This window comes from Passer domesticus, chromosome 2 (genome assembly GCF_036417665.1).
Source record: "Passer domesticus isolate bPasDom1 chromosome 2, bPasDom1.hap1, whole genome shotgun sequence".
Classification (NCBI taxonomy): domain Eukaryota; kingdom Metazoa; phylum Chordata; class Aves; order Passeriformes; family Passeridae; genus Passer; species Passer domesticus.
In genome coordinates, this window is record NC_087475.1 from 61535027 (window position 1) to 61558431 (window position 23405).

At 37.8% G+C, this 23405-nt stretch overlaps 1 protein-coding gene across 10 annotated transcripts in view; it reads right to left on the reverse strand.

The window, feature by feature from the left end:
• The window catches only part of ENOX1 (ecto-NOX disulfide-thiol exchanger 1), a 356911-nt gene that overhangs the window by 45662 nt on the left and 287844 nt on the right, over positions 1–23405 (reverse strand). For all 10 annotated transcript variants that reach the window (XM_064408720.1, XM_064408719.1, XM_064408714.1 and 7 more), the window contains 2 exons: positions 21254–21360; positions 17861–17978 (listed from right to left, as the gene is read on the reverse strand). In XM_064408720.1, the coding sequence (XP_064264790.1) occupies positions 17861–17978; positions 21254–21360 (225 nt within the window). The remainder of the gene's footprint in view (positions 1–17860; positions 17979–21253; positions 21361–23405) is intronic.

Here is a 23405-nt window from a genome sequence, read left to right on the forward strand (position 1 = left end):
GTACTCCCCCACTGAAAGGGACCCAGATCGAGCTGAGGTTCAGACTGCCTTATCTGGAAAGGCTGCTTGACTATTTTCTGTGCCTCACTACAGCCTAATTGGAGAACTTCTTCTCCTTTCTGTACTCCTAGGTGAGTTCAGGCTATTAAGTGGGGGGTTACAGACAGCAAGAGATGTCTGCTACAGGGTCAGCAAAATAGGAGAAATGAAAAGAGCCACAACATCTCACAAAAGCAAGTAACCTTTATGTGATGAACCTATTAGAGTTTAAAAAATAACTAATCGCAACGAAACAAATCACAAAACACAGGAGCAATGAAGGTAACTGTCCATTTACCCTGTAGGAATGCAATGCAGGTTTTTACTGTTCAATAACAGAGATGCACCTCTGAATCCTATATTAAAAAATATATATAATATGTAATATTGAAACCTGTGTAACAATAATTACATTGCAGTGCTACAAAGAAGTTCCAGCTGAGGTTGGTGCCATGTTCTTTTCTGTACACCAGAAGACAAAGGCTGTGCATGGAAGATGTTGCAACCTATTTTAAGACAAAATGAAAACATCCCAAACCACCTAAAATGAGAGAATAAGAATACAGGAGAGATACATTTCTGATAGGCAGGATTCCCTCAGGTGTACAGAGCCTTATCAACATTATTATACACTTGGGTGATCACCCTAACCACTCATAGCACAGCAAATAGCAACAGGGTCCAAGGCAGAAATATGTTCTTAAATAAGGAAGATGCAACACATATAGTAGCAGTGTAACACATAATTGAATGGCCACAAGCTTTTAAATGAATTAATTACAGATAAGAGTCCATAAATGATATGACATTAACTTAATGTTATATACTTTGCTATTTAATTTAAAGCTGCAAATAGTTGGTTCCTAACATGTGTGGACAGAATGGTTAACAGAAAAGGAGAATAAGACAAAAGGAAGACATCTGACAGACCTCAGGGTGTCCAGCTCATTCAGCATTGGGTAAATGCTTTAAACAAAATCAGACACATTCTTTGTGTTGACCTAACATAACTATAAATTTAAGATATTTATGTTTTAGCGCACCAAGATTAAAATAACTCTGAATTCATATCAATGTCTCTTTTTATTCCAAGCAAAACATCTATTCTATTCTAAAAATATCCTATGATTTATTTTAAATATTTCATTTACAATCATTATATACAATTATATGCAATTTATTATTTAAAATATAGACAAAGGCACTTGATTGAATATTAAATTTAAAATAGAGAAGAATTTTGGGGGAAAAAGAATCTGCATTTTAAAAAGTAATTTTTTTTCAATTTTTTCATAAATTTTGCTAAGAGTTCATTGACAAAGCTGATGAATGTAGTTTTAGTTGAAAAAATATTTTGTTCATCTCATCTCAAGCAAATTTACATTTGGTAGTTCAGATACTCATCTACAAAATCCCTCTCTGAGGCACACTAAAAAAAAAATCTTTGGATAAAAGACAGTGAATGCTGAAAACATTTACAAAAGAACTATATACAAGAAATCTATATCAAAGGAAAACTGACAACAATCCCAAATAGCTGCCTGTGCAGCAAGTAGAAGAAAATATTCCTACCTAAACAAACACAGCTGGAAAACAGCTCAATATTCTCTTTACAGCATTTTCACTGAGGGATGCAAAATGATACCTGCCAGCCTCAGAGAAGCAGCTGAAGGAAGATTAGACATATATAGGTGAGGGAAACCTTTGCACTGATATTTCAAAGACTTCCAAGAGGTTAGTGTGATTTTTTTGTGCTGAGGCAGAAGTGCTATATTCAATTTGGCAACAGCCTCAGCAGCAAGACAGACTCCATTTAGTGGATCCAGACCAGATCCAAATCAAAAAGACACCCTCTTTAATACAGGAAATGACTGGCTGGTTAGAAAGCCACTGAAACCCAAGGATATATTCATTGATGGGCATCTTAAAAGCTTAAAAGAAATTAATTTTATTTTTCTAGGGTGTCTACCTTGGATAGTTAGAAGAGTGTCTTCTTTTTGAAGCACTGATCTGTGCTTTCCATTTTCAGCAGGTACTCAGTGACTGCATTTAAACTAATACATATCAACGCCCACAGGAGCCAAAGCAGAGTAAACCCTCACAGGTGATATGGGCTAATTGTAGTATTTCATGACCCACATCATGTCATAGTGGCCAGGAAATAAAGCCAACACCCCACATCTCTGAATGCATTTCTTTATTGAGGACATTAGGGAGAATTCAAGATTTTCTATCGTTTCTACTAGTCACACCTGCATTGTGGATTTCTCATTAGATGGTGCCCTAATAGCATTACAGTTAATGCTAATGACAATCTACTTATTTGCATACTGAGGACACACTGAGCTGAAAAGCATAAGCAGTAGGTTATCTCGAGAGCCTGAAGTAATCTGAAAGTAGTATCTGAAAAAAATGACAAACACTAAAAACAACAACAGAAAACCTGCCTGTAAATTTAGAGTAAAGATTTTCCGTATGTCCTCCTCGCAGATCTTCTGTAGTTTATATTTCCAATAGATTCTATATTTGTACAGAAATAGATCATAAAACTCAGAACTTCTGTGATGTTTGACCAGACTATGGTCTAACCAGCAGAATTTTTCAGGGTTTTTGAACTGTAGCTGATGTATTGATATAGTGAGACAGATGAAAACAGAGAAAGAGCCTACTCCCAAACCTTTCTGCCATCTCAGTTCTACTAAAGCCATTATCCTAATTTCCTGACTTGAAAATGAAGGTTTAAATGATATAATGTTTGTCTTGATAACAGCAAAAAAGAGAAGCATCAAAACATGTCAAAATAATGGATATTAAGGTAATTTGATTCATCACTCCCATTGCAGAGCATTTTCAATGTCAAAAAAGCCATCTTGCAAGACACAGTGACTTCTTCAAAGAGTTTTCAGCTTGAGGGACTAAACAAATATGACTGGAGGAAAAAAAGGACACAAAGTTCACAACTATAAATACAAACAATAGAAGTTATCCCTGGCCTCCAGCTAGCCTGCTTGTTTTTCAAATAGGTGAACTGTGAAGCAGCACAAGCAGGGGAAAATCAGCAAGGAAAAATGTTTCTGGAGGATCTGGAAGGACATGAACTGTGTTTTGATGCTGTTGAAAACAGTAAGTTATACAATAATGGCATTTTTCATTAATAAGGAAGACAGTCTTTGCAGAAGTACAGTTTGGATGGTTGTAGGAGATAAAGTGAGTGGCAGCCCTGCTCATGGCAGGGAAATTGTAACTAGAGCATCATTAGAGGATAATTAAGGTCCTTTCCAGTCTAAACCAATCTGTAATTCTATTATAACTAGATAGGACCACTGGACCCTCATTCATTTTTACCCTGTAAAGCTGTGCTTAGTTCTCCAGCCCACTGAAAATTTAATTTTGTGCTAGAGTCTGAGAGTCCCATTATGATCACTCAGTGATGGGGTGTATGTGTCAGTCAGTAGCCCCACACTTTAGGAGGTGTGGGAAGGTCAAGTTTGGAGGAGTTGTGCGAGGTGGTGGGAAGGAAGGCACAACCCTCATTGCAGATGACAAGCTGTATGACCTCTGAGGTGAAGGGACACACAGAGCAGCTTGACAGGTGATAACCAACATCTCTAGCACCAAGCTGACCCTTCTCTCTGTATTCTGCAAGAAGCTTTCTGAAAGAGGAAGACTTGACAAGTACACCTTGGTCACTTTGAGGCATCTTCTTGAGCCCACTTCACAATATCAGGATCCTGAGTCATCCAATGTCTAAAGCAGTTTTGGTCCATAGTCTTGAGTCCCAGAGAACACTTGCTTTTCTTTATGGACACTTACCAAATACCTGATCACCAGCGTAGTGATGCCTCAAGTTTTAGCTTTGATATCTTTCATATTCTGTACTGCATTAGTACATAACTCTGAACTTCATATAAAGTGTTAGCAAGTTATTTTCACAGTTTAGTCAGACAAAACAATCCTTTTCCAGCCTGAGAACCAAGGACACCGTTGCAGCTTCAGGCCCAAAAAGTGTAAAAAACAGTGAAGTGAGGAGAGAAATCTGGGAGGATGTGACTTCATAATCTCAAGCTGTAATTGGACAGTTAACCCCAATATGTAAATGGAACAAAACTTATAAAAGTGTGAAAACTCAAGACCCGGTGTCCACCTTGGCTGGAGCCACAGCCAGGCTCTTGCACTGCCCAAGGTGTATCCTTTTAATAAATATCTACTTTATTCCTTTAACACTGTCTAGCCTCTGTTCTAGGTAGCCTTTCAAGGCATCATAGTGCTCAGATGTCAATGACAAGTGCACAGAAATATGTCTGATATAAGCAGTTAAAAGCAGCCTTCTTCCTGTAATGCATTCTTTAAAAAATACCTGTTCCATAGTTCTCCCTCATTCCTGCAAAAATACACTGTGTCACTTGAGTTTAAAAAAAAAAAACAAACCACACTTTGCTTACAATTTGAAAATAGCTAGCTAAGTATCATGAATAAACTCTAGAAACAAAATTTGCATGGCATAAAATACATAATTTGGAGCAATTACAAGCTAACTTAGCTATGAACAGTTTTTTTTCTTTTCCCCCTTCAGACATAATGCAACCAAACAATGAAGAAATTTCCACATTATTTTCAAGTGCTAAGCACACTTCATTTGAATGCCTTGGTATCTGCAAATTTAAACTCTGAGGGCACTAATTATCCTATATGAGAAGGGTTTATTGTCATTAATGTTGGTGGGAGTTAGGCCCTGCACACTGGGAGGGAGATTTACTCTTTTGTGAAACCTGTTTAATTCAGGTGCAGTTGCTTCAAAGTCCTTTCCTTACCATGCAGCCTATGTTCAATGCAGAGAAGCTCATTATACCAGTTACATTCATGATGATACCAGATGTTTGAATAATCATGAGAATTATTTTCCTATTCACATAAAACTTGGTGGCAAACAATTAGTAAACGGAAGGAGGCACAGAAAGAAAGAAAGAAAGAAAGAAAGAAAGAAAGAAAGAAAGAAAGAAAGAAAGAAAGAAAGAAAGAAAGAAAGAAAGAGAAAGAAAGAAAAAGAAATGAAGGGAGCCTCCAAGAAAGCTGGAGTATGACTACTTACAAGGGCATGTAGTGAAGGGACAAGGAAGAATAGCTTCAAACTGAGAGCAGGTCTAGGTAAGATACTAAGAAGAAATTCCTTACTGCGAGGATATTGAGGCACTGGCATAGGTTGCCCAGAGAATCTGTGGATGCCCCATCCCTGGCAGTGTTCAAGACCAGGCTGGAACTAGATGATATTTAAGGCCTCTTCCAATACAAGCTATGCTATGATTCTCTGAGTCTATTAATTACAATTTTATTATTCCCATTCAGGACAGACTTTCACATTTGTGAAACCGAAGTGTTTCTCTGACGAGATTTTTCTCAGTTTACGAAATTTCTCCCTGCTTAGCAGACATCAGCAATATCACTGCCCTTTCTTATGTTTACTACACCTGTGGCTCACCAGTAATTTATGAAGGCTTATTATTTCTTGTGTAATGAAGCACGTCTCTTTGCAAATACCACAGAAGGTGCAGGGAAAGAGAGGACCTATTATTGTCCAGCAGGGACTAGTAACAAAAAGTCGTAGGCAAATGCTGGCTCTGCAGAGGACTAAGAATGCCCCAGAGAGCAGTGCTGCCAATTTCTGTGGCATTATGATGAGTCCCATGATATCTCACATTTTATTTAAAGGCCTAGACAGGCCTGAAAACCTCTGGTTTAAGTTTCTGGAAGTTCCAAACTTTCTAGACTGTGGATCAGTATTGGCTCTTCCCTTTTAATCATGCTCTCAAAAACTGAGTTTTAATTAAAAACATTTAAAAAGACTATTTAGTCTAGCTGTTCTAGCCAGTTCAAGGAATAAAGATGTAGATTACTTGTTACAGTCTTACCAGTGATCACTGACTCTAGCGACCAGCTTGGGATAATTGATCTGGACCTCATGGCTGCAGAAAACCCCCTTGAACAGTGATCCAGGGGCTGCAAAGATCCAAGACTAGTTTCCCACTTTTGGCCAATCTTCCTACCCTTCTCTTTCTACCCTCCTCTTTTACCTTTGCACTTGTTCTGTTCAGTTCATCTCCAGCTCTAAATGCAAGAGTCCATCTATTTGCTCATTTGTAATTCCCACTTGCCTGACATGGCCAGATGTTTCTCTCTTCCCTCACTCATACTTATGTTGCAGTACATTCTCTACTCCCCTGTTACCCAGATCTGTCCCAGGTAAATTGCAGCATTAAGCATTTTGGACTTTTCCTACAACGATGTCACATCACATTACTGAAATGAATATTGGGAATTTGGAAGAGACCACACGGTTACAATAATATCAAAGCCTGACAATTTAAGGTTTATTTTACTTGACAGCATCTCTTTGGAGAACAGGAACCTTACATAGCTTCTAAATGATATTTTGACAGTTGCTAGTTAATCTGGCCCATTGAGACCTGTTTCTGCAGGTCACCTCTTTGAAGCAAAGGGCCCTTTCTTCCTCTGCATTTTGGGTTGCATTCTTCTACCACCAGCCATGATAACACTGACTTGGTATATGTATAAGGGGAGACAGGAAAGAGAAGATGTGGCTCTGCAAAGACATCTCTGATGGATGGACTTCAGTTGAGTTGACTAGGAAGAAAGCCATCATAGTAAAATGTAGTATAACTTTGATCAAAAATAGTAGCAATTCTCAGATATTTTCAAAATTCATAAAAAGCCACTTAACATCTTATTCACCTATTTTGGTTTGTGAGGAGGTGAATTTTTCTGATACTTTGTGTTTGCCAGTAACTGCTGTCTCAGTTAAATACGATCAATCAAATAATAAATCTCTTTTAGAGGTTCTACTTCTTTTTCTTAATTGAGAAAAAGGACTGTTGCAACACTTTTACAGATACTGTTCTTTAAAAATGCTAACAAAGAAGTGGCTTTTTTTCTCTAATCAATATTTTAAAAATTACTGTATTCATGTAATAATAAAAATGAGCAGAGGAAATTTTAATCTTGAGGGTGAAAGAATTAAGAAAATAAGAAAAGTGCTGGTTACTGGGGAGATACCAACTGGCATTGATGATCGACTCCCACACTAGTAATGAAAAACGCTGCTTGTACTACTGGTGTTTGGCAGCTTAGGGTACATGAACTCTGCATAGCAGAAGAGATGCTGATGTTACTAAATCTTATATATGTTGCACAAAGGTATTGTCTGCATGCACATACATGTGATAGATAAATCACTTAGGATATACAAGGATTATTGTATACAGGTAAACCTCCATGTAGGTGGGTCACTGATGGTTGCTCCTTAGGAGTCAAAGTGCCTTTTATATTTTCACTCAGATTTAAACAATCAGCACTGGCACTTACAGACACATGGCTGCATCACTGCTGTTGGCACTTGAATGAGGAATTTCATTCAGGCTCAGCACCACTGTGAGAATTAAAAAAAAAAATCTGTAGGATTTATGAAGAAAATGCCATTGCTACTTTGAAACAAACTTGACAGTGTGCATGTGAATCCCTCAATTTGTCACATTCATTAGTGAAGAAAGGGCTGATATGAGTGGTTTAAATTACTACGGTGATTTGAATTGGTCTGATTTATAATAGCCAAATTTTGTTCACAAATGTAAAGTGCTTTCTATAAATGTGAGGATAAACCATTTTTGAACAAAATTCCATTGCACCTTAAATTGCAGAAGAGCGTTTATCCAGGTATCTCTCTAACCTTGTGGTGGATTAGAGGTCTGAGTTAATTTTTCTTTTAAAATCATGCATAATACTGAAATACTTGCTCAGTTACTTTTTCCTTAGATAAAAATGGATTTTAAATGGGAATACATTTTTACCCCTTTATGCTTTAGAAGGCATAAGCAAATGATGACATGAAGCTTGTAATTTTTGACCCTCACATTCAGACACAATTTCTTGAGTAATGCTGTATCTGCAAGCCCAAACCTCCTTTTCTCCCCTCCTTCTGCTTCCAGAATATTCAGGATATGCAAATAAACGCCTCTGTGTGTTTCCACAATTTAACATGTTTAGCAGGTATTTTCTCAGCTTCTGAAAAATAAAATGTGTTGCAAACTTGCAGATAACAGGGTTCTACAGAGCTTAGGTTAGGTAGGAAGTTAGGTACTTACAGGCCTTTCAGAAACAGACATTTTATTAAAATTTACAGAATGTGTAGCTTTGAAGAGATAAGTGTGAAACAGTCCTTGTACCAGATTTTCTGAGTAAGCCACAACTTAGGACATTTTATCTGCAGGTGTTGACCAGAACGTGAGTGCAAACACTCCAACCAGCAGGGAGTAGTTTGTAGGATCAAGGTTTTACATCACAGACATTTCAAAATCTTTCAACAAAACATTATGAGACAGATAACTATCTCAGAACAACATAGGGAGAGTTATTGCTTTTTAGAATGTTCTTCCTTGACTGTTAAAAATGCTCACTAGTCTCCAGACAAATTTAAGAAGGAAGATAGCCTGTATCTGACACATGACAAAAAAGCAATGAAGGAAGTGGTGTTAGGAATTGGCAACCACCAAGTAGCTCCAAAGAGGCACCTGGTTGACATGTGTGGTGGGGGCACTTCGCTGTTTCAGAAGCAGCCCAGCAATTACTTGCTGTAAAGACATGCTTGCACAGTTCTTGAATCTGATAAAACTTGCAATGCATCAAATATTTGGAGGGATGGATAAATAAACAAAAGGTTGCAAACTATTTTGCCCACTGAAAGGTAAAAAAAACCAACAAAAAAACCAATAAAAAAATCCTCATTTAAAAACAAAACCAAAAACCATGACCAACAAAACAAACCACCTTTCTGCATGCTGGTGTTCAAAGAGTCACACTGGACCCACCAGAGAACTGGATAAAACTGTGCAGTATCTAGGTCTTCACTCTTTCATTTGACATCCTAGAGGACAGTTCTCTTCTCTTCTCTTCTCTTCTCTTCTCTTCTCTTCTCTTCTCTTCTCTTCTCTTCTCTTCTCTTCTCTTCTCTTCTCTCTTCTCTTCTCTTCTCTTCTCTTCTCTTCTCTTCTCTTCTCTTCTCTTCTCTTCTCTTCTCTTCTCTTCTCTTCTCTTCTCTTCTCTTCTCTTCTCTTCTCTTCTCTTCTCTTCTCTTCTCTTCTCTTCTCTTCTCTTCTCTTCTCTTCTCTTCTCTTCTCTTCTCTTCTCTTCTCTTCTCTTCTCTTCTCTTCTCTTCTCTTCTCTTCTCTTCTCTTCTCTTCTCTTCTCTTCTCTTCTCTTCTCCTCTTCTCTTCGCCATGAATCTAAACCCAAATAAGACTAAAAGAAGATCACTCACCTCCAAGCAGCTTTGAATCCACTTGGCTTTCAAATTTATGAATCAAATCCCACAATATACTTGTCATGAAAATGCTATACTATGGGTATTTGTCATTAGTAAGAAGCTTATTTTCTTGAGATGGCCTTTATCCAAAACAAGAGCAGGACATCATGAAACTCCTCTGAATCTAAGATTCATTCACCAAAGTAAAACAGCATCACTAACTAGAAGTATTTTGGGGATTTCTGTAGCCCCAAAGCTTCAATCAGGAACTCTGCTGGGCGTGTTTTTATCTCCTGGCATGAAACTACACCACAGACTGGCAGTCAACTGGACACGTGAGAAAGTAGAAGATTCATGTTTTGAAAAGGAGGCTTTTAATGCTTTAGAAGCTTCAGCCACCCTTGCATGTCTCATGACATAAGAACAATCCCCAAACCTGCAATTATGAGCTTAGAAACTGACATTAGAAAAGAAGGAAAGACTCAGCTATCTGATCATTATCTCCTCTGATATACTGGCAATGGCTGATGATTCTCGGAAATAATGGCAGGTAAGAAGGCACCTAAATCTCCACCTCAAGCAATATCTCTAGTTTCTCTAATGTGCCAGGGTGCAAAGGGCTTCTAAAACCAGAGGGCACGAAGGGCAGCATGATTAAGAAAATGTAACCCCTAGAACTCAGTTTAAACACTAATAAAAATGATCTTTCATTGGAGGCCAGAAATATAATTTAAGCTAAAGCCATTCTTGAAGTAATTTATTCTTTGTGCTCTGTTCAGAATCAACCACCTTCACTGTTATAAATAGGAATAATTCTCTTGAAGGCTAAATATGAAAGAAAAAGCACAGAGGTTTTATGTTGGAGAGGGCACTGTAAGGAAGGTCACTTTATAGAAAGCATGAAATGTAATTTGGAGAAGAATGCTAATACAAGCTATATCAGATTGTGAGGAAGCTGAAAACAGCATATGTTCTAATATTGTCTTTTATTGATTTTGCTGCCAACATCCCACTTCAACAATGTTACAGCCGCACTTCAGGACTCTTAATGGAGGGGGATGAAGAAAATCAATATACAGAGCTTGCTTCTGCTCCCACTGAATTCAATGTGAGTTTCATTATTAACTGCAATGAGCAGAGGACAGAGTTCAGACTGTTTCATCACTTTGTGTTTGTTTATTTTTTCCCTTTTTATTCAACCTCCTAAGGTGAAATGTGTATTTTTATCTTATGTTTTAGAAAAATCCCATTTAAATAGAGCAATCCCCTATCAAACTGTAAGTTTACATGTTAGAAATGATGCCCTGTTTTATGAAACCTAATGAAAAATTATAGCCTGTATCCTGAATCAGGAAAGTTATAATAAAAGATATAGGATTTGAAATAAATTCTAATAACAAAATCATTTTTTTTCTTAAAAATATTTTCATTCCAATATGAAGCAAATAAAAGCAGTTTAGTTTTCACTGACTTGTAAAATATTGCTTTCAATGTACATTGTTTTCTCAATTACAAATAGATGGGATGCACCTGAGCTTCTTCTTGCTATTATTTTAATGCTATTTACACAAAATGAAATATGATAAAATTATCTCCAAGAATTATAAGCATCATCTTCATTCCAACAACATGCTGTTAATTTTGTTCTAGCATGAATGCAAAACATATTTTAACATGCTGTCAAAAGGAGACACTAAGAATGTCAATAAAATAGCAGTAAAATAAATGTAAATTTAGACTGCTGTCACAAGTGGCTGCTTGGTTTTGTGAAGATGTTAGGTTGCTATAGCGTTTTCCATAGCAACTTTGCATCTTATTACATAAATAATCCCTCAGTGTCCTTAAAGCTTACTAAAAACAGGATTAAATCTATTCTCATATGTAATGATCCTGCATAAAACCTTATCAGTATGAAATACCCAGAAAACTTGATAAATTGTAATCTAGATAATGGTATTTCTGGCAGTGGAAAAGCATCAAAGCACAACAGACTTGTTTCGTAGTAAACAGGACATTCTCCGACACCCCATATTAGGAAAATGCCTTTGAAGTGCCTGTTTCCTCCAAAATTTGGAAGTCAGATTAACCCCTTCACTGCTGCATGCACAGGACCAGCAGAGACCTCCATCCTGCAGCCTGTGTGTTGTACATGACCTAGAGGAATTGGCCCAGTACCTGGGACAGGACAAGGCTGTCTTTATTCCTCAGGGAACTACCTTCAGCCCTGATTCATCAAGACTTTTCTGCTAAATTGAGGTGCACAAGAAGCATTATTAGAGGCAAATGGACTTAAAACCAGGGGCATAAAATTAGGCCCCTGCCTACATGCGTCCTGAACTTCAGCTTATTTTTGTAAAAGCTGTGGGAAAAATGGAATGCATTTTATGGTACAAAATTGGAGCCTGCCTGATGATAACAGCTCTGAACTGGCATGCTGTGAAAGACACTAGAGCAGACTTTTCCCAGCACAGAGGAAGTAATCATCTTGTGCTGCTTTCTAGTGATCACCCCTGATGGTTCCAGGGAGCAAAGCTGATTGTCTGCTGTGCCCAGAGCATTTCCATTCGAAGGGAAGTTACTCTGCTCACAGAGCTCAAAAGGGTTGTTCAGCTGTCTTCTGTGGCCAGAGAGGGGACCGTGTCACTACAGTGACAATTCAGAGTCCCACATTTTAAATATGTTCTTTTCTTTGAGTATGCTTCTAAAAGCAGGTTGGTGGTGTCTGTTGACAGGGTTTTTTTTGTTTATCACTGCAGGGCTGCTTATGATACCAGCTGTTTGTGGCCTTGAAATGGTACCACTTTATTTAAGGAATAAAAAGCAATGCTATCCCATTAATTTCTAAGGTAAATACATTTTGTTATTTTACATTATGTTTATCAATAAGCGTTTTAAAGGCCAATTGGCAAATAATGGGTTTGTTAAATACCAATAAAATCTGATGCCAAAAATCTATGGGATGGAGAATAATGACAGAAAAATAAATCAGACTTTTGTTTGAAACAAAATCCCCCATAAATCCAAAAGGTTAGTCTTACAAGAAAGGAATGGAGAATTATCTGATCTCTGAAATCATGAGGAAGAAGAAGACCTGACATGATATCCGCTGTGACACTTGTTCAGATGGAAACAAAGGAAAACCAAAGCTCAGCTCCACACAGCTGGGGCTTGGCGATTTCTATTCAAAGTTTTAACAATATAAAGCTTTCCTACCAGTTTAATCCACCTATAAACCATAGTTCCTGTTCTATATGTGTATCACTGCATTCATAAATGCCTCAAAGAAAGCAAAAAGAGGATTGAATTGCAGAGAAAAGATGAATAAGCATGACACAGATCACTTTGGTGTTGTTTCAGGCTTTCCTTGAAGACTTGCCAGGCTTGCAACTTTCAAGACAGACTTGTAAACAATATCCCAAAGACTGTTTTATGCTGTGTGGACCAGGGTGGGATTTTCAAATACTGAGTTTCACAAGGACTTACACTCTTCTGTGAGGTGGACTGCCTGTGTCTTACTGCAAGTGACATAGCTGATGCTGCAAACAGGACAGATCAGTTCAGGACAGCATTAAAGATCCAACTTCAGTGTTTAAGTTTGGCACCTGCTTTAGGTATTTTTGAAAATGCTGCCATGGAGGATGTCCTCCCTAACTTGCAAAGCAGCACCAATCTTACGTGTTCAAACTGGGCTTGCCTTGCACAACTTGCAATTTGTTATTTGCACACAGCCTCTGAGATGTTATTAATGTACTTCATCAGAGGTTGTGCAATGGTGGTGAAATGCCCCAGGGCTCCAGTGTGTTTCCCTCCAGGCTATTGCAGTTCTGTTGAGCTGGAGGGAAGCCTTTACCAAGAAAATTATTTTCCACGTGGACAGAACAGGTAGTGGCTGAATGAAAGGAAGAACCATTGTCTCCATTTGATACTAGAGAACTGAGACAATACAAATTCATTGATTTGTCCAGGCAGGGTATGATATGTAGCAGAGCTGGGTTTGGCATAGAGCTCTGGGATCCCAGTCAAACACTTTAATCACACAACTATCTTTCCTGCACCCCTCTCCAAAGCATTTAATTCTTTTCCACAGCACCAGCTCTACTCTCCCACTGAAGCTGGATTTGCTAGAATTAATGGCATGTTTGTGTACTGCAAAAGCAAAAGATTAACCCACCTCCCCTTACAGTAAAATAACAGGCATCTCGCAGGCATAAACCAAACTTCAGCTCTTCTTTACAAAACACATCTTTACTAATTCTTAAAATCACTTTTGAGGCTTTTACATGTGGTTCCTTACTCCCCGTGCCAGCAGGTGGGAGAGGAAGCATCCATAAATCCTGATCATTCTGAAGATTTTTGTATATCCTCTAGTCTCCAGCATTGAATCTCTTTTTTCTCCCTTGAGCTAATGCTCCAGTAGCTGCATCTTGACTTTAAAATATATTAACTGAGTTGCCAATCATCATTAAAATTTTTTTCTTAGCAATCTTCCAGCTTTACATTAGCAATCCTCTTGTCTCTTTCAAACTCCAAAATCCACGTTGCAGAAAAATCACTGTTTAAGGGCTGAATTTTGTTGGGGAAAAAAAAAAAAAAGAAAAAAAAATTCACTCAGTCTCAGGTCAGCCTTTTTCCAGCTTTCCCTGGAATGCAAATGACTTTTAGTCTGTGAAACTGTAAGGATTTCTGGTAGCCTAAGCACTTGTGGCAGTTGAACCAACTTACTTGCTACCCTAGGGGGTTCTTCAGGCTATCCTTGCAGAAGTTTGAGATGGTCTCCAACGTAACAAACAAGTAGTGAAATTTTCCTTTTCCTTGAAGATTCAGCTTGCAGAATAGAGTAGGGTATTGACTAAGCCTGGGGAGAATAACCTGTAAAACACCTGGATTAGCAGGTCTGTGCGCAGGGGGCAGTGGCCCAGGCCTGCAGTGTTGACTAGGGGGTGGAAGACAGGTTTAGGAGATTGGAGATGCCAGTTCTCATTCCAGTTCTGCCTCTGAGTCACTGATATCAATAAATCAAATTCATGCATAGCTGGCAGAAGCACTATTTGCAGATGAAAGAAGAGGATTTGAGTCTAGAATGGAGCGACACAGTTTGCAATAAGTCCACATGGACCTCTTCCAATTGTTGCAAGACCAAATTTTCCCAGGTGAGTTTCTAACATGCATCATGATTTGATCTCTTGCATGATGTAATATCTGGCATGCCTCAAAATAAAATGCAAATTATTCTTAGGAATACCTTATTCATCCCCAGATGTTATTGTGCTCTAGGGTGTCAGCTACCTGTAACATTCCTCTGTTCCTGCTTGAAGCTGGGATAGAGTTAATTTTCTTCCTAGCAGCTGACACAGTTCTGTTTTGGATTTAGTATAAGACTGTTGTTAACACACTGATATTTTAGTTGCTGCTAAATAGTGCTTTCTCTAAACCAAGGATTTGTCAGCTCCCCATGCTCTGCTAGTGAGAAAGTGCACAAGAAGCCTGGAGGGAGCATGGCTGGGACAGGTGACCCAAATTAGCCATAGGGGTATTCCACAGAGCTGTGAGTATGCTCTGTATATAAACTGGGGGCAGTTGGCCAGAAGGAGTAAATTAATGCTGGGAACAAGATAGGCATCATTCAGAGGGTGGTGAGCAATTGTGCATCACTTCTTTCTGTTGGATTTTATTTCCATATCTTTTTCCTTTTCATCGTAATTTCTACTACTACTACTACTATTATTAACATCATCATTATATTTTGTTCAATTATTAAGCTATCCTTCTGTCAACCCACAACTTAGTACTTTTTTTTTTTTGATTCTCCTCCATATTGCACTGGACTGGGGGAGTGAGCAAGCAGCTGAGTCATACTTAGTTGCCAGCTAGGTCAAACACCAACACTCTGAAACCCCAAGTCCAGCAACTCTGGACAAGCATTTGAGCACAGAAGCACTTCTTCACAGTCTCAGGGCTTAGAAGTGTTGCAGTATGTTTTCAAATTCTGGGGCTGGAATCCATCCTCTTTTTCTCAGGGTGATTAATAGGTTTATCTTCAGATATCCTACAGGAAAGTTTTCATTCTAGCTATCTAGCTGTGAGAAGATGTGATGCACTCAGTGTGTTTTCTTCTAGGAAAGAAGAAATTATGCTGGGAGATTCCTGAAACTGTGCTTTACTGAGACAGAATGAGGTCTTAGAACCCATTCTAAATTGTTGAATTAATTAAGCCTTTTTGTGCTAGCAGTGATTTAACCAGGTGAACCACTGAAAAAAAGACCTGACACAGGTATTGAAGCCTGAGGGAATCTCTGCCACTTATTACAACTTTGGGGCCGTAACTTCCCAACAGTCTTGCTCACACTGTCAAAAAATGCAGGCTGAAAAATAATGTCCTCAAGAAAATTGTTGGAATGGCAGAACACGCATTGCAGAGCTCTGGAACCATACAAATCAATTAATCATGTCTCATTGCTTCAGCTACTTTTGGGTTTAGACTTTTAAAACTTTATGTGTGCATGCTGTCCTTGAATTGAAGAGGCACAATACCTTCATGTTATTCAAGTCTTGCTCTTCCCAAGAAAGTTCTTAGGGAATTTTTTTTTTTTAAAGGGGTTAAAAATAAACAGAGTGACAATGTTTTCTTACTGCGCAAGATGGTTTCTTTGTGACAAAAGACTCTTTAAAGATATTCTTCATACAACAGAAGTTACTGTGAATACAAATAGCCACTCCAGTGAGATAAAGTGGTGGTTCTGGAATGATGTACTCAGAGAGAAAAAAAAAAGAAAAAGAGAAGGCATCTAACACAAACAGTAATTAAAAAAAACACCAGAAGAAGGAAAGAAGAATCACATTTCTGTACATAAGAGTAATAATAATAAAAGTACCTTTTCAGTTTATTTTTCATTTACCAGTGTTTTATACCTGATAACTCTTTTGGTTTAATTCCAAGTTCCCTCTATTGTCATTGACAGAAGAACCAAATGCACTTTCTTTAACTGAGAGTGTAGTGTTGAAAGAAGAACATTAATTTGAGAACTGGATGACTATGTATGCAGCAGGATGGATCAACTCCACTGAGTTTAAGAGGATGATGAATGGTACAACAAACAATGATGGACACATACTCAAGTGGATTCATATTGCTAAATTTTGATTTAGAATGCAACACATTACTGGGTTTGCTCAAGTGCCCACATTGTAGCAATACAAATAACTTGAAATTGTTTGTGATAGAATACTGTAGAAATCTCAGACAGCAAAACTTTTGACAGTAATGTCTTTTTTCATGCATGAAAACCAAACATGCTTTACTATCCGTGGTGTTACAAAATAAATGACCAGCTCTGCCCTAGGCATGCATATGTTAAACCTGCTGAATTGGTAAGTATTGCAGTTCAAAACATTCCTGCATCTCTTCTGGTATGCAGGCTATATGTATTTCTGGCTCTACCTTCCTGTTGTTAATTCTAATGACTTTTCTCCATGAGAGTGGACACAGTCGATGTAAAATGATTAGATAGTCATAAAAATTGCTGATTTCTAGCAATTCCTGGTCTGTAATGACCTACTGTCTCAGCTTCAAACACTTTGCTAATGGCATCAAGAAAATAAAAAAAAATAACCCTAGCAAAAATTACGGCTGCTCTTTATGGGTTTTATTGTTGCATTTTTCTTCCAGGAAAAAATATTAAATCTTCCCTCAAGAGAGAGGTCACAGTAAAAATTTCTTTGCTAGAATGACTTTCGTTCCTTTGGTCTTTACTTCTGAGGCCCTTCAACCTCACACAGTATCTTGTCACAGAAGGAGCCAAAGAGTTCTTCTCTCCTTGTAAGCAAGGTTGAATTCACACCTTTCAACTGGCATACAAATGCCAAGAAATAGAGGAATGCATATATCCAGATCATGTTACCAGTTAGTAACTCTGGCAGCTCCTGAGCCACCTATTGGTGTCCATCCTGGATAGCAGAGTATTTGCAGAAGGCTGAAAAAGCTGTTTTTCTTACTCACATTACATGCACCCTTGTTCTTGGACTCAAGATAGCCATCTAATGAGTGTCTAATTCATGCAGAATGCAGTACCATACTGTGAAATAGGTACCCTTGTAAGGGCAGTATGAAACAAAAAAAGCTCCACAGTTAAAATGCTATTTCTTATAGAGATTAGAGATTATTATGTCTTTGTTGCAAAGAAAGGTACAGCTTGGAGAATACTGACCAAAGTATAACTTGAACTGGTCCCATAATAAAACATCATTTCTACCATGGAATGAAATGCTGTCATGCAAAGCTGCAGAGAGTGCAGTAAGGAAACATAATGCTCCAGCCAAGGGCAGAACTAAAGAATTTTCATCATTATAGAACATAGCAGGTGACAGACATCTCCTAGAGACATCTTGCATCATTCAAATAACTAATTTATGAGGGTTTAAAATAAGATACTGTCTTATATAATCAGGTATTAAAATGTCACTTCTCATATGTTTTTGTTTGCTTTTACTAAAACAACACTTGCATATATTTACCTGAATCATCTACTCTCAGCTTTTTACTGGGATTGTCACCACTGTCATCATCGGACATTTCCATCTCCTCTTCCCGGCGGATTCCCATGAGCTGTTCACTGTGAGCATTTCGGAGCTCCTAAAAAGCAAAATTACCTTTTGTCAGTATTAACGTCCATAAAGTTATTATGCATTATTTAGTATCTGTTTTTAATACTGATCTGATTTTAATTATACATAATTTATAATTGTAATCATATTTATTTGTATATGAATATTTATAAAACAAGAAGCACAGGGAATTATTCCTGTGAAAGAACTGAGTTTATCAAAGGTAACATTCAGGGAAAACAAGAGAAAAAGTGACTTTCCCTGTTGAGTGATCTTTAGGCCTGACAAACATAGGAAAAATGTTTTAACAGCAGGGATAATACTTAAAACTGGTGTATTAAGCAGACTGATTGTCAGCTTTCTTAAGGGCTAGCTAATTCTTGCTTCCTTCTGCCACTTGGGGTACGATTCATTTGGCCAAATGTAGGTGTCTCCAACACACAAAGTTTTATTAACTAAAAGGCATCCTTAAAGTGCCTTGTTCTCTCTGCTGATTGCGAAGGGAGCTGAGTGCAGACAGTGCAGAAGAAGAGCTGTGCATTTGTAAGAACCTAACGCTGGTCAAAGGAATCTCACCCTCTGTCCCTATGCCCAGGTTGCCTTGGATTTAAAAGACCCGGTCCCACAATGCTGGCCTGAAAATCCTTGCATCTTGATCCAAAAGGAGTGGCAGCAGGGACAGCTCGGTCTCCGGGTGACTGCTGCAAGGGCAGGCAGGCATCCCCTGCACATGTCACCAGGAAAAGGATCAGCAGGCACGCGGGCTTTGTAGGAGTCTAGACGGTCTTTGTTCTGGGTAGAAAAGCTGGCGCGGGTGTAGCGGCTGCCTTTTTAATGGCAGCACTGAGAAGATTGAGAGGACTCTATTTTGTCCTAATAATCCTGTCAGGTGTAACATGAGGATGCTGCACTGTGATTAGTGTAGGCTTTGTCCACCCGCAGACAGCTAATTTTTCTGCCAACAAAGAGCTTAATTCCCAAAGAGGTGGTTTGAAGTCTTTGAAACAAGGGAGAGTCGTGTGGTAGGAGGAGACAGCATTGAGGAGTCCGACAACAGCTCTGTGCAATTAACAATAATCTGTCAGAGAGGTGCTGCGTGAAAAAAAGGGAAGGCGTTTCTCTTGAGCTGTACCCTTGGCTCATCGGCAGATCTCAAATATTCTGAAAAATGTATCTGTACTCATTAATTCCAGCAAAGGCAAGGAACATAATTAGTGGGTGTTTTACAGGGGAATAATTTCAAATTTAAAAAAAAAAAAATTAAAAGGCTAAATTGTCAACCAGTGTCTAATGAAACCAGAAGCATCTCTGGAAGATATTGGCAAGACATTTCTGAATTCCTTAGTGGAAAAGGCCCCCTGCACATTTTCCTGGGGAAGGATACTGCATATATGAGCAGACATCCTCTTACATTTACTCCTCATTAGTGGACAAATGTTCTTGTTGCATCAGTGTCTACATTATCAGCAAAGTCAATGATTTTCTATGGGGAATGTCTATGTGTATGAGTCTTTTCTTTGCCTTGGGTTTCTAGCAAAGCTTTTCTAAATTCAGGAAGTAACTGGAAGGTGATCAAGTAATTAAACAAATCAGTAGATAGTACCATGGTTAGAAGCTACAATTGAAATAAAATATACCATTTGGTTTATTTCCATCACATTTCATATCTGAAAAACAGACATTTCCGAAATGTATTGGTTTAGCTAGATGCTATACATAATTTTGAATTGTTTTAGCCGTTGTCCTCTTAAAATCAAAAGGCAGTAATTTTTGAAAAAAATGAGTAGAGAATTAACATTTCTGGAAAGTCCAACTCTTACACATTTCAGTTTATTAAATATTTAGAAACCAGCAAATGAATGACACACCACATCCCTTTACAGAAAGTTAGTTTAAGAAGGGATGATCTTAATATAATTAATCTACTAGCAAATAATATTTTCATATGTCTCTAAAAGATAAGACAAAGATCAATCCCCAACTTCCCAACTTTCAATTGAACAAAGGCATTATCCACTATGTATATGAAATATTTGTGAACAAAATGCAAAATACAGTTTATACTAATAAATTATGCTAACATTTTATTTTAAGTGTCCCATTATTGAAGTAGTTTTGTATTCACCATAATAGCACTGATAATAAAGTATTCATTTGGTATTCATGTAGATGTTACATTTAGTGCCATTGGTATTCAACAGTAATTTAGCATTAGTTAATGGACACTTAAAATGTTATCCAAATGATTTATATCACAGCACTTCAGTGTTTCTCAAACTAAGTGTACAACACTTATTTTACAAGTGTACTACAAAATAATTAAATAAGTGCACCTTACCTTCTAAAGTTTTTATTCTGAGACAGAGAAAAATCATTTAGAGGACGGTGATAGTAACAATCAACACACTGTACCACATGGCAGTAAACCAAGTGTATGTAAATTGCTCATATTAAAATTTTTAAAAAAAGGAAGAGGAAAGAAGGAAAGAAAACAAAGACAGCGGTACTTACTTTTTAAAATACAGGCTCATAGCGTATATACTGAATTAAAATCGAAAGCTGGATGACCAAAACACAGGATGAGGTCTAGCACTTCCTTTGCTGCCACTCACAGCAAGGGGAGTTAGAATCCCATTTCCTCTGCTCATGCTTATGACAGTCACACATGCATGGTCCCACACTGCTAACTATGTGTGGTTGTATGATTACATTTATACTGGTTTCTTTGCAAGCATAAGACTTAGAATCAACATAAGTGATGTATCTACTTTTTTAAAGATAAACATAGAACAAATGGGAAGGAATAGGGTACAGTTACGGACTTAATATTCTGAAGTCATTATTTAGGAAAGTAATTTTTTATTTTATTTTCACTCAAAGTCATCTTATAATTATCATAAGATGGCACAGTGGAAAAAAAAAAAATCTTTGCCACAGAATTCTTCTTTAAAAAACAGATCACGTTGACTCCTAAATTCATTATTTGAAAATATTGTTCCTAATTTCACTATGTCAGTTCATTATTTTAGATAGTAAACATAATCTTCTAATGATTTCCCAAATTTTGCATGAAAAATAAAAACACATTGCTCCCTGTCTTCATGTTATTTAATGACTATTACCATAATGAGAGCAATGGGAGCAATTCATACTGTAGACGAGACTGCAAACGGCCAGTTGATTAACAGCTAAAATGGTAGCTGTAAATATTGCCAAATACACTATGTCCAGCTACAATCACACTCGTTCTGTGTCAATCCAGCTGTGAGATGATGGATAGAAAGTAAAAATAAAATCACCAACCTCAGAATGCTTTCGCCAAATGTCTATGTTCTTTCGCTGGGCTTTCGAGAAATGGTCCCAAGCTTTTTGTCTGGTAGAAGCGTTGAAAACGGCGACAATCTGCTCAACTTTGGTGAACAAGGAAGTCAAACAAGACAAGCAATTTATGTTGTGATCACTATAGAGAAGCAAAGCAAAGACACTAGGAGTCTATGGATGATGTCATTACTGAAACAACATCATCAATATCCATCCAATGATGTGTCTTTCGTACTTACATTTTATCAATGTTGGAGATGTCTCCCTTCAAGTCTGTCTCCATAACTTTAGTCTACACAATTCTTAACTATGCACCAAGAACCAGGCATGCAGCTACTTCCCCATGATGTCTGCTACCACTCCCTGTGCTGGCACACACCGTTGCGTGTGTGGCAGTAGGTGTGTGACCACAGAAATGACCCTTGAGACATCCACCTGACACCTGTTTTCCCATGGCAGCAGCGTACAGACAAGTGGGCTGCACGGACAGAAGCGTGGAGGACAGGCAGGCTCTGCTTTGAAGGTTGACTATCTGATAGTGGGAACCTGTCAGCAGGTGGGAAAGGCTAAACCTCCCACCTGGAGAAGGCTAAAGCTACCTACAGGTACATCAACCCTGCACTCTGTGGCTGCAGCTGCTGCTTCTCCTCCACTCAATATCAAAGGGCTCACCTGTGGTAGATCAAAGCTGTCTCCATGGCCTAAGTATGGTTATTTACATGAACAGACACTTTTTCTTTCATATAAAGTGAAGAACAGATGTGAAATGGGCTTCCCTCATTCAACTCTAATGAATTTGTTCGGAATCCAAATGTTAATATTTCCATCAGTTTTCTAGGATAATTAAGATCCTCAAGTTTTTAGCTATTTGTTCATCTCAGTGGAGAAAGCTTTTCTATCAACACTTTTCTTTTTCATCACTTCAGTTGCAAGTAAAATTGTCTTCCACACCAGTGACCTGCCTAAAAATGATTTGGCCAAGATGTAAGTCACCTTGATCTCAGCACAATTAACTGAAGAAAACACCAAGAAATCCAGATTTTCTACAAACAATATCGACTGTGCTCATGCATGAGCAGCTGTGACAACCTATGAAGTCAAACTGAAAAATGCTTCAACTCATTGACAAGTTTCTTTGCTATCTATCTCTTTAGATTCCTGGGTGGAAACAATGTCCTTTCTTTATCAAGTTGCAGCTTGAAGCACTTCTTGCTCCTCTCACTGGAAAGTGGTGGCGAGAGTGCTATAACACCCTCTGCCCTGGTCTCTTATCTTGCTGATCTAGAGCTTCTCTCATTCTTCCCTTAAGTCAGAGATGTAGAGAATGTTATTATACATAGCAAGCTATCCTTCCTAAAATGGTGAGCTCACCTACTGAAGCAATATCTTTCACCTCTAGAACGGAAAGTAAATCTCTCTCACTTGAGCACATTTCTTCTATACTCTGTTTTTTACCACTTTTGAAGGCTGCTTTCAGATTCCAGAAAATTACAACATTTTGAATGGAAGTTTTTATTTCAGGGATGATTAATTACCTTCTAAAATCACAGAAAATAATTGTAGTTCATTTTCTTTTAAAATTAATACATATAGGTAGCTTACAATAAAGAAAGTGTTTCAGACCTACAGTGATGATCTTATCCATTTGTAATCCATTCAACTTTTAAAGGTAGATGTGATAATTTCAGCCCATTAGAACTTGCTTAGACTAAAGCGTGGATGTATCAAGGAAGTAATGCTGTGTATATTTTTTCAATTAATTTGAAAAGAATGAAAATGGTAAAGCACTCTTTTATTATGTGTATAGAAATTGAAGCTAGAATTTAATTACTGTCATTCTGTTGATGACCCAGGTGCTCAGAAAATTTTGCTTAATTAACAATCTGTTTTCAGTTTGCAAGTGGAAATTCAAGTAGAAAAGATTCACAAAGATATGAAGAAGAGCTGGTTTGCCATTTTCTACTAATAAGTATTAATAAGATCATCTGAATTTTGAAAAACATTTGAACTTTAAAGTGTTTAATTTCCATTATGTGAACAGGTGCTAAGATTTATCAAAAGTCATTATCTGATCATTTCAGAAACTTTCCTCAATGGACTCACAAGCTAGGAAGATACCATAGCTTGTTGTATA